Source organism: Oryctolagus cuniculus, chromosome 9, assembly GCF_051225735.1.
Source record: "Oryctolagus cuniculus isolate XC-2025 breed Fujian yellow rabbit chromosome 9, ASM5122573v1, whole genome shotgun sequence".
Taxonomy (NCBI): Eukaryota; Metazoa; Chordata; class Mammalia; order Lagomorpha; family Leporidae; genus Oryctolagus; species Oryctolagus cuniculus.
The window spans coordinates 2,094,911-2,110,359 of NC_142875.1; the positions used below are offsets into that span (position 1 = coordinate 2,094,911).

Consider the following 15,449-nt stretch of genomic DNA (forward strand, 5'->3'; position numbering starts at 1 on the left):
CCTGAGTTAGGGTTGGTGCACAGCAGAGCTGGACATGGCCCTGGGGTTAACTTGTCCTGAGTCAGGGTCAGTGCAGAGCAGAGCTGGATGTGAACCTGGGGTTAACTTGTCCTGAGTCAGAGAGTTGGTGCACTGCAAAAGTGAACATGGCCCTATGGTTAACTTCTTCTGAGTCAGAGTTGGTGCACTGCAGTGTTGGACGTGGCCCCGGGGTTAACTTGTCCTGATTCAGAGTCAGTGCACAGCAGGGCTGGACATGGCCCTGGGGTTAACTTGTCCTGAGTCAGAGTTGGTGCACAGCAGGGCTGGACGTGGCCCTGGGGTTAACTTGTTCTGAGTCAGGGTCGGTGCAGAGCAGGGCTGGACGTGGCCCTGGGGTTAACTTGTCCTGAGTCAGGGTCGGTGCACGGCAGAGCAGGACATGGCCCTGGGGATAGGGTAACGTGACCTTAGTCAGTCAGTGGGTGGCAGAGCAGGACGTGGCCCTGGGGTCAGGTTAACGTGTCCTGAGTCAGGGTCAGTGCGCAGCAGGGCTGGAAGTGGGATGCTGGCACTGCAGGCAGCTGCTTACCCTAGCACGCCACAGCGCTGGCCCCTCCCCGTGAGCTTTGCTAACTCCAATGCTGACGTGTCCCTGCAGAAGGTGGTGGTCAGACACAAACTCTGGCTTTCACGCGCACTGCCTGTGACCACTGTTCCTCACCGCGTCCTGCATGCTCCAGACACAGCACGGTCACTCAGGCAGAAGAGCGAGCCTGTTTAACGTAAAGACCAGACTCTCACTGGTCAGGAGCGGTTCCTCCCTGGGTGGGCGGCCAGCGGGAGGGGCAGCCACACGGGGAGCTGACTGCTCCAGGGGGAGAGTGGGTGCTGGGGCCACACTGTAGCACCTGCCTTCTAAAACACAGGCCTACGGGGAGACAGCTGTTGTGACCCAGCCCCTGGGTCTCCAGGCGCCAGCCCCAACACTGATGACAGACAGGAGCAAGCTAGGGACGAGGCAGCCCTGAACTCAACAACAAAAATCTATGTGTCACAGATGCGCTGGCAACGTCTTTTCCCACAGGCAGGAAACGGCCGCTCCTCCGTCCCACCACCGGGCACCTCCCCGGCAGCACTGCTCAGCACAGGCCTCAACCTGCACCGTTTCTGCAGGGGGCAGGAGAGGACCGGGGCAGCTCGTGCAGAAACAGGACCCTGGTCGCCTGCGCTCGGGACGAGCACACGGGAGCCCCGACGAGAAAGCCGCGTGCACGCCAGCAGGTGGGCGGGTGCAGTCCCACTGCGTGTCTTAAAGGCTATTATCAAACAAGTGCCGAAGACAGATTTTCTCACATTCCTAACCAAGGAAGGCAAGTTCCCTGAGTGTCTGCACAAACACACGGGCAAGAATCGGCTCACAGGCCCATGCTGCGCCACGTCCCTTCCGCGCGGAGGCCGCCCGTCCGTCCGTGGGAGCCCGACGTCACCCTTCTTCCCTGCCTCCCCCTCCCCACGCTCTCGCTGCTTGCAGCACCCCAAGGCAGGCCTGCCCCGCACCATCATGGGGGCGCCAGGGACCACGAGCCGGCACACGGTTTCCAGAGTGCCCAGAGCTGAAGCCTGGCCCGCAGGGCTGAGCCTCCCTGAGCCACCAGGACAGGTGAACCCGGCCCAGCCAGGCGTGAAGCCTCAGACGAGGGCGAGGAGCTGGGCCTGGCGCAGACACACTGGCACAGATCCTGCAAGTGGCCGATGACGGTCTGCTTCCACACGCAGAGGTCGCACCGGTCACGGCGCTCACTGCAGACCGCGGAGGCCATCGCGTGGCCGAGTGGACAGTCTGCTTCCACACGCAGGGGTCTCACCGGTCACGGCGCTTACTGCAGACCGCGGAGGCCACCTTACCGGCCCCTCGCTAGTCCAACCTTCCCCACCAGCCCAGCGATCCCACCTGGGGCATCTCGCTGCAGACCCTCTGTAGCCAGGAGGAAGCCGCTTCGCAGTTCAGTGAGTGGCTCCTGCCCTGGTCAGACCTGCCAGACCTGAAAACCTCCACGTGACCTGTCCACACCAGACAAGGAAATGACCCACACACAGCAGTAGCCACAGCACCTCACGCTCACTGCCCATGTAACACATGGCAGGGACGCAGGAGCAGCGGCCTCTCGGGCAGCCCACAGTGTGCCGGGTGCCACTTCCTGTGCCGGCTACTCCACTGCCAACCCAGCCCATGTAACACACGGCAGGGACGCAGGAGCAGCGGCCTCTCGGGCAGCCCACAGTGTGCCGGGTGCCACTTCCTGTGCCGGCTACTCCACTGCCAACCCAGCCTTCTACTGATGCGTCTGAGAAGGCCCTGAGTGACAGCCCAGGTACTTGGGTCCCTGGCCCTCGCGTGGGAGACACGGATGGAGCTCCCCGCTGTTCTGTAGGCCTGGCCCAGAGCTGGCTATTACAGGCATCTGGGAGTAAACCAGTGGATGAAGCACTTCCTCACTCGCTCTCCCTCATGCTGCCTTTTAAACAAATGCAAATGCATATGTGATATAGTACAGAGGCTGAAAAGAACGCAGGGCTCTGGAGTCCCACAGGGTCCTGCAGGACCAGGACCGACCTGAGCCACCAAAGGCCCCACGCAGAGTCTTCGGAGGGCAAAGGATTTAAAAAATCTTGGTTAGGGTGAAGAAACAGGTGAAGAGAGGACTCAGTGCAGGTGCACGCAGACGCCACCGGCAGAGGCTCAGCTGGTCTCCGGGCAGTGTCTCTCCAGGGCCCAGGAGTGGCTGGCCTGACCACGGCCACTGATTCCGGGCTGTGTACCGCGTACAGTTCCAGATTCAATCTGCTGGATGTGGGATGTTCCACAGGCAGAGCTGGCCTGCCTCCCTGGGGGACACGAGGCAAGGGTGGACACACAGGTGAAGGCCGGCAGAACAAACCACAACGGGCCTGACCGAGAGCACCCCTCAAGACCCACCCTCCCCCTAGGGCTGCCCACCAAGCCCCTTCTTGGACCCCTAGATGGGGAGATGCCTGTCACCAGGCTGTCCACCCAGACAGGCATCACATACGCATCTCTTGCAATGTCCTGCCCCCCATCCTGGCTGCAGCTCCAGCGGGCCATCCTCAAAAGCCAGCAGGAAGGGCAGTGTGGCACCCACAGTGACGCCTGCTGCTCCCGACGCCCCTGAAGGCTCTGCAGGACGTGCCGTCGCCCGGGGGCCGCACAGCTCTGCGCCGTACCGTCAGAAAGCCACGGCCAGCACGTCACAGGCGAAGCACTGCTCGGGAGGGAGGGGCTGCGCTCTGCTACCCCGACGGCTACACAGGTCTGCGTTCTGCAGCAAGCCACCCTGATCGCAGCTCTGCTCCCCACCCTCACCCACCTGAGATGCTGCTGAGATCCACGCCTGTATGGGGCCTGCCTGACGCCAGGCACCGCGCACCAGCTCAGAGCAGTGGCTGATCCGGCAGGAAAACCCATCACTACTTAACACTCGCCGCTTCTCCTCCTCCACCGTCGTCCCTCAGCCCACCCTCCGCTCATAACATCCCCTCGGCAGGCTCTGAGGCCCCGGCTCCATCCCGGTGCAGTCTGTGTGCCCGTGCCCACAGTCCCCCAAAGAAACCATGACTCTCGGTTTCTGATGTCAGAGTTTTAACACCATTTGCTCACATTACCAATATCGTTTTTTTTATTATTATTATTTGACAGGTAGAGTTAGAGACCGTGAGAGAGAGAAGAGAGAAAGGTCTTCCTTCCACTGGTTCACCCCCCCAAAATGGGTGCTACGGCCGGTGCTGCGCCGATCCGAAGCCAGGAGCCAGGAGCTTCTTCCTTGTCTCCCACACGGGTGCAGGGCCCAAGCACTTGGGCCATCATCCACTGCACTCCCGGGCCACAGCAGAGAGCAGACTGGAAGAGGAGCAACCAGGACTAGAACCTGGCACCCATATGGGATGCTGGCACTGCAGGTGGAGGATTAACCAAGTGAGCCACGGCGCCAGCCCCACCAATATAGTTTTATAATATGTTTATTCCACTTAACATGAAAATATATTGTTTTTAGTTTTAGTGTTTTTTTTTTTAATTTTTATTTATCAATAGAGAGTTGAGAGCAAGCAGGCAAGATCTCCCATCCACTGGTTCACTCCCCAAATGCCCACAGCAGTTGAGACAGGGCAGGCTGAAGCCAGGACCCAAGAACGCCACGCATGTCTCCCCATGAGTGGCAGGGCCCGAGCACCTTCCCAGGGTGCGCGCTCCTAGGCACTCCGACACGGGACGTGGACATCGCAGGCAGCAGCTTCACCTGCCACACCACAATGCCTGCCCGCGTCTCCACATCTCTGAAGGCGCGTGTGCGTTCCAGGAATCAAACACGGGGCTGGTAACTGCCCACTCTGGCACTGCCATTCACCTCAGTCACAGGTTATGACCGTGGGAACGGCCCTGTTTGGACGCCTGTGTGAATCACCTCTGCGCACATTTCTCCCATTTCTCCGGAGAGAATGCTACAGAGCAGAGTCACTGCAGCCGGGAGCTGATGTCCTCGGAACTGTGCACACCTCCTTGTCACTCTCAGACACCTCCAGCGTCACAACTGGAGGCTGCCTCTCCAAATCTGCACCCCAGATGTGCAACACCGTGTCAGCACACTGTCCGGAGTTGAAGCACTGCTTCAAAGCTGTGGCGCAGAAGGTGAAGCCCCCGCTGGCCGCGCTGGCATCCCACACGGGCGCCGGTTTGAGTCCCGGCTGCTCCACTTCTGATCCAGCTCCCTGTTAACGTGCCTGGGAAAGCAGCAGAAGATGGTCCAAGCATTTGGGCCCCTGCACCCGCAGAGACCTGGAGGAAGCGCCTGGCTTCAGCCTGGCCCAGCCCTGGCCATTGCTGGCCGTTTGGGGAGCGAACCAGTAGATGGAAGATCGCTTTCTCTCTCTCCCTCTCCTCCTCTCTCTGTATTTCTGCCTCCCAAATAAATAAATAAATAAATAAGTCTTTAGGGAGGAAAAAGCCATGAGGATGTATCCGTGTTTAACGTGCCCGTCATTCCCATTGTCTTGGTCCGCCTGTCTTAACGCACTCCCAGACACTGCAGGTCACCTCGCACTACACTCGGAGCTGTCGCGAATCACGTTCCGGCGAGCTGGTGACGTGCTTCTACTGCTGGACGGCAGAGTCTATTGAACGCTGAGTAGCTAAAGATGTTGACCTTCTCCTTCGTGACATCACCACTGCTTGTGAGTCCTACCAGCCCCCCCCCCCCCCCCCCCAGCCCCTGAACACATTCCGCATTCACAGACAGAGCTCCTGCGAAGCGGACCTCACTGACGGCAGGCATTTCAGCACAAGGCTGAGTCCATCTGTGACGGAAGCCAGTTCTGCACGTCCAAAGGGGAGCCGGAGGAAAATGAGCTCAGGAAGAGCAAGCATAAAAAAGATGAGCAGACAGCAGCACCTGTGGGGAGAGACCCTGCAGAAGAGCCAGGCAGAGCGGGACACAGGCCAGCACCACGCGGCAGGAGCACGCCTGGAGCACCCAGAGCAGCGCCGTATCTGTGCAGAGGCCCGAAACCAGCGAAAAACGCAAGACGTTCAAAAGGAGAAAAAACAGGAAAGTGTCACCGCACATCAGAAACCAGGCAGAAAACCCCTCTGTTGTCCCTGAGGAGGGGGGCCGCTGGGTCACAGGGCTGTCCTGAGGAGGGGGGACACTGGGTCACAGGGCTGTCCTGAGGGGGGGACGCTGGGTCACAGGGCTGTCCTGAGGAGGGGGGCCGCTGGGTCACAGGGCTGTCCTGAGGAGGGGGGGCCGCTGGGTCACAGGGCTGCCCCTGGAGGGGGGGGACGCTGGGTCACAGGGCTGTCCCTTTAGCAGGCAGGGACACTGGGTCACAGGGCTGTCCCTGAGTGGGGGGGGTGGACGCTGGGCACAGTGCTGTCCCTTTAGCAGGCAGGGACACTGGGTCACAGGGCTATCCCTGAGTGGGGGGGGGGTGGACGCTGGGTCACAGGGCTGTCCCTGAGTGGGGGGGGTGGACGCTGGGCCACAGGGCTGTCCTGAGGGGGGACGCTGGGTCACAGGGCTGTCCATGAGAAGGGGGGGACACTGGGTCACAGGGCTGTCCCTTTAGCAGGCAGGGACACTGGGTCACAGGGCTATCCCTGAGTGGGGGGGGGTGGACGCTGGGCACAGGGCTGTCCCTGAGGTGGGGGGGGGGGACACTGGGCTCAGGCCAGGCTTCAGGGCAGCTGTGCACAGTGTGCCCTAAGAGCCACAGGTGCCAGGCTTCAAAGGTAGGTGAGGTGAAGAGAGCGACTCAGATACAGCCTGCATTCACTACGAAAGGAATCTAAGGACATTCTAAATAGAGAAACACAGTAACTGCAATGGGAAATTCACCAGAGAAGCCCAGTGGCAGATCAGAAGAGTCAGCAATGTGAACAAAATTAACAGCAATTCTCGAATCTGAGGAACGGGAAGACAGATGCACGGTGGACTGGGCTGTTCTCACCCCAGACACAACAGTCCCAGGAGGCCACAGGAGACAGCAGACAGCAAACGCCCACCACGGTAAGTGGTTGAGACTCACTGCTTGCTGCCCGGATGCTTCGTCTGTCCTGCCTGTTAACAACAGTAAAAGGCTCACACGCACCCACACGCACTGTGTGCCCTAGTTTCCTAACTCCAAACTGTGGGTCCTTGACCCACAAATCCTGCCCATGCTGATCCCACGTCACGACTTACCATCACTCACAGAACCTTCCCTAACGAGCCCCGTGCACGCCAGCACACACGGAACCTTCCCTAACGAGCCCCGTGCACGCCAGCACACACGGAACCTTCCCTAACGAGCCCCGTGCACGCCAGCACACACGGAACCTTCCCTAACGAGACCCGTGCACGCCAGCACACACGGAACCTTCCCTAACGAGCCCCGTGCACGCCAGCACACACGGAACCTTCCCTAACGAGCCCCGTGCACGCCAGCACACACGGAACCTTCCCTAACGAGACCCGTGCACGCCAGCACACACGGAACCTTCCCTAACGAGACCCGTGCACGCCAGCACACACGGAACCTCCCTAACGAGACCCGTGCACGCCTTCATACACGGAACCTCCCTAACGAGACCCGTGCACACCAGCACACACGGAACCTCCCTAACGAGCCCCGTGCACGCCAGCACACACGGAACCTTCCCTAACGAGACCCGTGCACGCCAGCACACCTATTTTCTCTACCATCAAATGCGAATTATACACCAAGAGACGACTCTCTGAACTCTGTGACGACTACAGTCTACCTCACCCTGTGCACTGAAGCAGCTTCATACACACAGAATTCAGAAGCGACGCTGAGGTCACAGCGTCCTCCATTCTGACTGCAACGTGTTCTGTGTACGGACCCCAGAGGACTGGACAGAGACCAAGCACGCAATGCAGAGACAGCGCCCCAGCACGCCCAGAGGCATGGCGCCCCAGACTTGCCTAGAGGCAGGGCGCCCCAGCACGCCCAGAGGCACGGCGCCCCAGCACGCCCAGAGGCATGGTGCCCCAGCACGCCTAGAGGCACGGCGCCCCAGACTTGCCTAGAGGCAGGGCGCCCCAGCACGCCCAGAGGCACGGCGCCCCAGCACGCCTAGAGGCAGGGCGCCCCAGCACGCCCAGAGGCAGGGCGCCCCAGCACGCCTAGAGGCACGGCGCCCCAGACTTGCCTAGAGGCAGGGCGCCCCAGCACGCCTAGAGGCACGGCGCCCCAGCACGCCCAGAGGCAGGGCACCCCAGCACGCCTAGAGGCAGGGCGCCCCAGCACGCCCAGAGGCATGGCGCCCCAGACTTGCCTAGAGGCAGGGCGCCCCAGCACGCCCAGAGGCACGGCGCCCCAGCACGCCCAGAGGCAGGGCGCCCCAGCACGCCTAGAGGCAGGGCGCCCCAGCACGCCCAGAGGCACGGTGCCTCTCAGAGACCCCAGAGCCACAGTCAGCACCCACTCGGAAGCTGCTGCTCGTGTCTTCTGAGCCCGCGACACAGACGACTCGCTCTCCAGGCCATGGCTGCGCACACACGACGCCTTCCCGAGAGAAGCGGTGACACACAGAAGGCACGAGGCACAGGCACACATCCACGTTACATTCTGAAAGGCAAGGCAGTTAGCACAGCCACGTCCCCGCAGCAAACGCTCAGCAAAGGAACGGCGGAGACATAGCCCGCCAGAGCGCCCTCGGAGAGGCAGCAGGCCCCGCAGTGTCGCCGCGACTGTTGTGCAGGCTGACGGAGGTGAGGTCCAGCAGACCGGTGACCTGAGACAGAAGCAGAAGGGAAGCAGCAGGTGGGCCTCACAGGACAGGCTCGGGAGGAGAAGGGTCTGGCTGGGTGACAGTGAAAGGGAGGCGAGACACCTACCTAGCCCGCACGCTCCACTGGGGGGCGAGCAACGAGGCCAGTCACAGACAGGCAGAGGTGACGGACAGCAGCGGTGCCCACACGCCAGCAAGCTCAGCAAAGGCGGGGCTTCCACCGCGTGCTCACTGCCCCGTGACACCAACAAAGCCCCGTGGACTGAGCAGATCCCCCGAGGCCAGCCTGCGCTGCACCAAGACCTGGGCAAGGCGAGCGCAGGCTCAGGAGGAGGCCGTCCCTGCAGACCACAGCCTGGACTGCGGCATCGAGGCAGAACTCAGCTCAGCCTGGTGCATTTCACCACCGCCCAGCAGAGGTGGGGACGGTGCAGCACCCTGACAGAAGCGGGGTCACCAAGAACACTGGCCAGCTGCCACCTCCCACCGAAGACCCGAGGATCCCCCAGCTTCCTGTTTACAGCTCCTGACCGTGGAAACAGAAAGGACTGGGAGGGAAGCGGTAACAAAATTCCAATCACCCATGTTCAGAAAGTCCATGTCACTTCAAGCTCATCTCAACAGAGAGTATTTTCCGTTTCTGTAGCGTGTGCAATCACGCGGCGACCACAAACATCGACATCACACAGATTTAATAGTACTGTTACTGCTCGAGCTCACTGACTGACATCGAGTTACAAAACACAGTCTGGAGCACGCGCACGTCTGGACAGCCTAGATCCCACACCTCGGGACACACACGTCCATCCTGCCTCCAGCCGGGCCTGGCCTTCGCTGCGACGGGCAGCTGGGAACGAATCAGCGGCTGCAAGGTCTCTGTCCCTGTGTGTGTGTGCGCGCGCATCACATAAATAATTTGAGCAATAAAAGCACATTTTTGGTGGCTTGCAATGGTTAAGGGGAAATAATCATAATACTGTGATATATAAACAATATTAAAACACAAATGCAACATTATAAAATACAGATTAGAAGGGATATACCGCAACACCCAGAGGTCTTATCAGTGTGGCAGGTCCCGAGTGCTACGCCACCACCACCCCGCCCCCGCCCCGCACGCTCCAGCCGGCTTCCCTGCATGCTGCCCTGTGCGTCCCGCACACACTCACCACGTTGTAATAGCTCTTGCTGATGGCGGCTGTGTCGAATCCTTTGGGGGGGCTCTTCAGCGCTCCTGACTTGGGAGACACAGGCTTCTCTGAAACGGAAATGGAATTTGCTCATCGGTACTGGACAGGACACGCACTCCAGGCCTCACGCCGCCAAGGCCCCTCAGCCAGCCGCCTCGGCTCAAACGCCCCACGGAAAAGGAAAGCCCGGCAACCAGTGGAGTGCCTCGGACCACGCGTCTCTGTCACCGCACAGCCTCACCCACCCTGGCCCCCCATGTGGGGTGGACTCCACAAATGGCCATCAGAAACGGAAGCTACACACAGAACTTCAGTGAGCAAACGTGAAACACTGCCCAAGCAGGGCTGGAGACGGAGGGGGCTGGCAGAGGCCGCAGTGCCGAGTACCCAGACCCGGGCCACTCTCACAGCGGAGCGCCAGGAAGCAGAAGGAAAGTCACGGGGGGGCGGGGGGGACACAAAAGGCCACAGGGAGCAAGTGCAGCGGCCCGAACACAGCAGGGGCTCCAATGTGGGAAACGGCCCAGCTGGCGCAGGCACCGTGGCGCAGGGGGCTTAGCCGCATCCCCTATCGGAGTGCCGGTTCAAGTGGAGGCTACTCTGCTTCTGATGCAGCTTCCTGCCAACGCACTCTGGGAGACAGCAGATGGTGGTTCAAGTACATGGTCCCTGCCACCCAGGTGGACGGCCCGGACGGAGCTCTGAGCACCTGGCTTTGGCCTGGCCCACCTGTCTGCTATGGAATCCATGGGCAGAAGATTTCTCTCCCTCACTCTTTTACTCTGCCTTTTGTGTAAGTAAAAAATAAAACATTTAATAAACCAACATGGCACTCTTCATGCAGCATCTAACGGACAGCAAAATGGATACCAGAAAAGCATTTGTTGAATAAAAACACGGCTCTTGGTGTATGTGTCTGTGTGTCACTGGTTCTACAGGGTGTCCCTCAATGTTCTGTAGGCTGTGGGTATCTGTCACTGGTTGTACAGGGTGTGGGTGTCACTGCTTCTATAGGGTGTGGGTGTCACTGGTTCACTGGTTCTACAGGGTGTCTGTCAATGTTCTGTAGGCTGTGGGTATCTGTCACTGGTTGTACAGGGTGTGTGTGTCACTGGTTCACTGGTTCTACAGGGTGTCTATCAATGTTCTGTAGGCTGTGGGTATCTGTCACTGGTTGTACAGGGTGTGGGTGTCACTGGTTGTACAGGGTGTGGGTGTCACTGGTTCTATAGGGTGTGGGTGTCACTGGTTCACTGGTTCTACAGGGTGTCTGTCAATGTTCTGTAGGCTGTGGGTATCTGTCACCGGTTGTACAGGGTGTGTCTGTGTGTCACTGGTTCTGTAGGGTATGTGTATCTATCACTAGTGTTATGGAGGGTGTGCAGCACAAAGCAAAGAAAAACTCAAATGCCCCCAATACAGCTCCCAGCCTGTAAGCCTGGATGTGCCGCCTGCGGAGTAGCTGGTGTCAAGTCTTCCTTTAATGCTTCGCTATCAGGCGTCTCCAGATGGTTGAAAGGTAAGGAGACCCAGAAGGTGTTATACCTGGCTAGGACACTCTCCCCACAGGACAGAAAACAAAACTCGGTGCAAACAGCTAATTCTGAAACAGAAGAAACACAAGGAAGAAAAACCACCTATTCTTTCTAACACCTTTCATCCTCAACCCCAGATCTGCAGGTAAGAATTAGCTGTGGAAGAAGTAAGACAAAGTTTTCTGAAAGGAAATTCTGGCCACCACATCCTACAAAAGGAAGCGGCAGGCAAGGGAAATCTAGACAAATCCGGCTAAGCCCAGCCAAGCCACCTACTTCCCTTAGCAAGAACGAGGTCCTGACTGCTGGGGAGCAACACAGGGACCCCGCGAGGGGAGGGGCGCCCGCCTGCCACCCTGCCCCGCACACCTCCTCCTGTGCAGCAGGCTCATCACCAGTGCACGCGTTCCAGGCACAGAGTGCCTGGGAGACAACATCGTAACCACGACGCGGCAAGCAGCAGAGCCAGGTAGCTCCTGGGAAGCCTTAGGGACCCTTGTAGAACCTTCTGGAAAAAAAAAGCACTAAAGGGCAAGTAAGAGAGGCAAAGTCATGGCCACTCATGACAAAGAAAATGGATTAGAAAACGTCAACTTTAGGGGCTGGCACTGTGGCGCAGCGGGTTAAACAGTGCCTGCAATGCTGGCATCCCTTAGGGGCGCCAGTTCGAGTCTTGGTTACCCCACTTCAATCCAGCTCCCTGCTAACGCGCCTGGGAAAGCAGCGGAAAATGGGCCAAGTGCTTGGGCTCCTCCACGTGGGAAACCTGGAAGAAGCTCCTGGCTCCTGGCTTGGGTCTGGCCCAGCTCCAGTCATTGTGGCCATTTGGGGAGAGAACAAGCAGATGCAAGATTTCCCTCTCTCTCTAACTTTGCATTTCAAATAGAATAAATCTTTAAAGAAAAAGAGGGAAAACTTCAAGTTCAATAGTACCCTAATAAAAACATACTTCGGCCAGTCAAATAGCCAAAAAATAGTGCAATTCACTGGACTGGGTGTGGGAGTCAGTGATTGCCCACACAAGGCAGAGCTACCTCCCCAGGGACTCACTGACCGGGGCAGCACTTCCCTTTCTCGTAACGATCCAAGACGCTGAGAACAACAGAACTCAAACACAGATGTGCGGGAGGAGAGGCGAGGGAGTGCCGGGACCCCAGAGCAAGCTGCAGACACTGCCAATGGCGACGGGGGGACAGCATCCCGGCCCAGGGGCCGCCTGGGGCAACAGACGCACAGCCCTCCGCCCCCCTGGGAAGATGGACGAGGAGCTGGTGACCTTGCACGGCCCATGAGGGGAAGCCCAGAAGCTTCCTCCCCGGGAACAGAGAAGCAGGAAGGAAGGTGTGGCACCCAGGGAGGGGACACAGCCTGGAAGAAGCCACACCTGAGCCGCAGCCGCTCACCTCCTGCAGGGGCTCCAGGGCTTACCCAGGACTACAGCAGTCTGCAGGGGCCCCAGAGGACGCCAGTGCTACCCTACCTGCACGGCAGGAGAGCTTGCACAGGCCAGGGCTAGGGCATGTGCCCCACAGCTGCTGAAACCCTGGCAAGGAACAAGCCACGGAGGAGGAGGCGGGGGCGTGCGAGCAGAGGCACTGCCTCGGGACGCAGCGCCAAAACAGAGAAGTCGAGGGCTCCCACGGGACCTCGCCAACAGGCAAAAAATGACGGGAAAGGTGAGACAGAGACCACAGCGGCCACGGAAAGTCAGTCCCAACGGACAGGTGAGACAGCACGTGAGAGGAGGGAACTGTGCCGTGAGACCCCCAGGCTCGAGGAGTGCTCACACTTCAGAGTCCAGTGAAGCAAGCGCGTGGCAACTGGACTCGCAGCCACAGGGGGCAGGGCCACACATCCGGCGAGAGTCCCACGGCAGGGGAGGGTGAGGGGAGCAGCCAGGCGCGAAGGGCGGAGCCCCTGCCTGGCCAGGCAGCTCCCTGGGACGGGAGCCCTGCATGGCCACACGGTCTCCTCTTTCATGACTGCTCTTGCCCAGCCACTGCTCCCTGCTGGGCAGCCCTTCCACACAGACCCCAGAGGACGCCACCGTGCGTGCCTCCAGGCTGCTCGCCCCTGGCGGACGGCGGGACAGTTACAGCCACTCGCTCCACCCTGCCTGCTTCACGCATAGGGGGTGCCTTTGTGGAGTCCAGTCACCAGTCCCTCTGCTGGCCGGCCGGTTTCCTGAATGCCACGCCCCTTTCCCGCGAGGTCCCGGTGGCCTTGTCACGCATGCCCCTAGGTCTCTAAGTGATGACCTGCTGGCAGTAACTCCCAACCTTTCTCTGAAAATGCTGTCCCTGTGCCTCCATCTTCCCTCCCTTTAGCATGCGAATGGACAACTGCACACTAACGCAGACACCACACACACTCTCCCAGGCTGAGCTCCCGTCACCACGGCCCTCCGGCACCTTCCCGGCCATGCTACACGGGAACTCCCACCCACCGCGCACCGCGATGCACCTGGCCACCATCACAGAACGTACCCACCGCACACCGCGATGCACCAGGCCACCGTCACAGAACGTACCCACCGCACACCGCGATGCACCAGGCCACCGTCACAGAATGTACCCATCGCACACCGTGATGCACCTGGCCACCGTCACAGAATGTGCCCATCGCGACGCACCTGGCCACCGTCACAGAACGCGCCCACCGCACACCGCGACGCACCTGGCCACCGTCACAGAACGCGCCCACCGCGCACCGCGATGCACCTGGCCATCATCACAGAACGCGCCCACCGCACACCGCGACGCACCTGGCCACCATCACAGAATGTGCCCACCGCGCACCGTGATGCACCTGGCCACCGTCACAGAATGCGCCCACCGCACACCGCGACGCACCTGGCCACCGTCAGAACGCACCCACCGCGCACCGTGACGCACCATGAAGGCAGCCCGTGAGCGAGTGCAAGCGTGGGATGTTAACCCGCAGGAATACTTCTTCCACGTTCCAACAGACTCCGAACCACCCATCGGGACCACTCTGTGCCTAATGCTGAGTGCCCAACCACGCCTGGTGGGCTTTCTGCCCCGAATTACGTCCTTGCCACCCACCAGGAAGTCTGCTCTCTAAGGAACAGCGCTGAGACCCGGCCACACGCGGACTCAGCCTCACGGACACTCCTTCCCCAGCGGCCTGCACAGCCAGAGGGCCTGGCTGCTTCTCGCCTCCTCGCGTCTCCCTTGAGCTCAGGAAATGCGGTAACCATCACACAACACTGCTCACTCACAACACGTCTACACCCTGTACAGACTGCTCACTCACAGCACGTCTCTACACCCTGCACACACACTGACACTGCTCACTCACAACACTTCTACACCCTGTGCACACTGACACTGTTCACTCACATGTCTACATCTGTACACACACTGCTCACATGTCCACACTTGTACATACTTACACTGTTCACTCACAACACGTCTACACCCTGTAGAGAGACTGCTCACTCACAGCACGTCTACACCTTGCACACAGACACTGTTCACTCACAGCACTTCTACACCCTGTGCACACTGACACTGTTCACTCACATGTCTACACCTGTACACACACTGCTCACTCACAACACGTCTACACCGGTACACACACACTTTACTCACAACACGTCTATACCTGTACACACACTGCTCACTCACAACATGTCTACACCGGTACACACACACTGCTCACTCACAACACGTCTACACTTGTACACACACTGCTCACAACATGTCTACACCAGTACACACACTCACACTGTTCACTCACAACACGTCTACACCCTGCACACACTGACACTGCTCACTCACAACATGTCTACACCTGTACACACACTGCTCACTCACAACACGTCTACACCAGTACACACACTCACACTGTTCACTCACAACACGTCTACACTCTGCACACACATACTGACACTGCTCACTCACAACATGTCTACACCTGTACACACACTGCTCACTCACAACACGTCTACACTGGTACACACACACTTTACTCACAACACGTCTACACCCTGCACACACTGACACTGCTCACTCACAACACATCTACACCGGTACACACTGACACTGCTCACTCACAACACGTCTACACCAGTACACACACTCACACTGTTCACTCACAACACGTCTACACCCTGCACACACACTGCTCACTCACAACACGTCTACACCGGTACACACACACTGCTCACTCACAACACGTCTACACCAGTACACACACTCACACTGTTCACTCACAACACGTCTACACCCTGCACACACTGACACTGCTCACTCACAACATGTCTACACCTGTACACACACTGCTCACTCACAACACGTCTACACCGGTACACACACACTGCTCACTCACAACACGTCTACACCTGTACACACACTCACACTGTTCACTCACAACATGTCTACACCCTGCACACACACTGCTCACTCACATGTC

At 59.1% G+C, this 15,449-nt stretch overlaps 1 protein-coding gene across 15 annotated transcripts in view; it reads right to left on the minus strand.

Annotated features, from left to right (window-relative positions):
• ARHGEF7 (Rho guanine nucleotide exchange factor 7) overlaps positions 1-15,449 on the minus strand; it is a 171,224-nt gene that overhangs the window by 63,148 nt on the left and 92,627 nt on the right. For all 15 annotated transcript variants that reach the window (XM_089303387.1, XM_070048561.2, XM_089303386.1 and 12 more), the window contains one exon: positions 9,457-9,545. In XM_089303387.1, the coding sequence (XP_089159513.1) occupies positions 9,457-9,545 (89 nt within the window). The remainder of the gene's footprint in view (positions 1-9,456; positions 9,546-15,449) is intronic.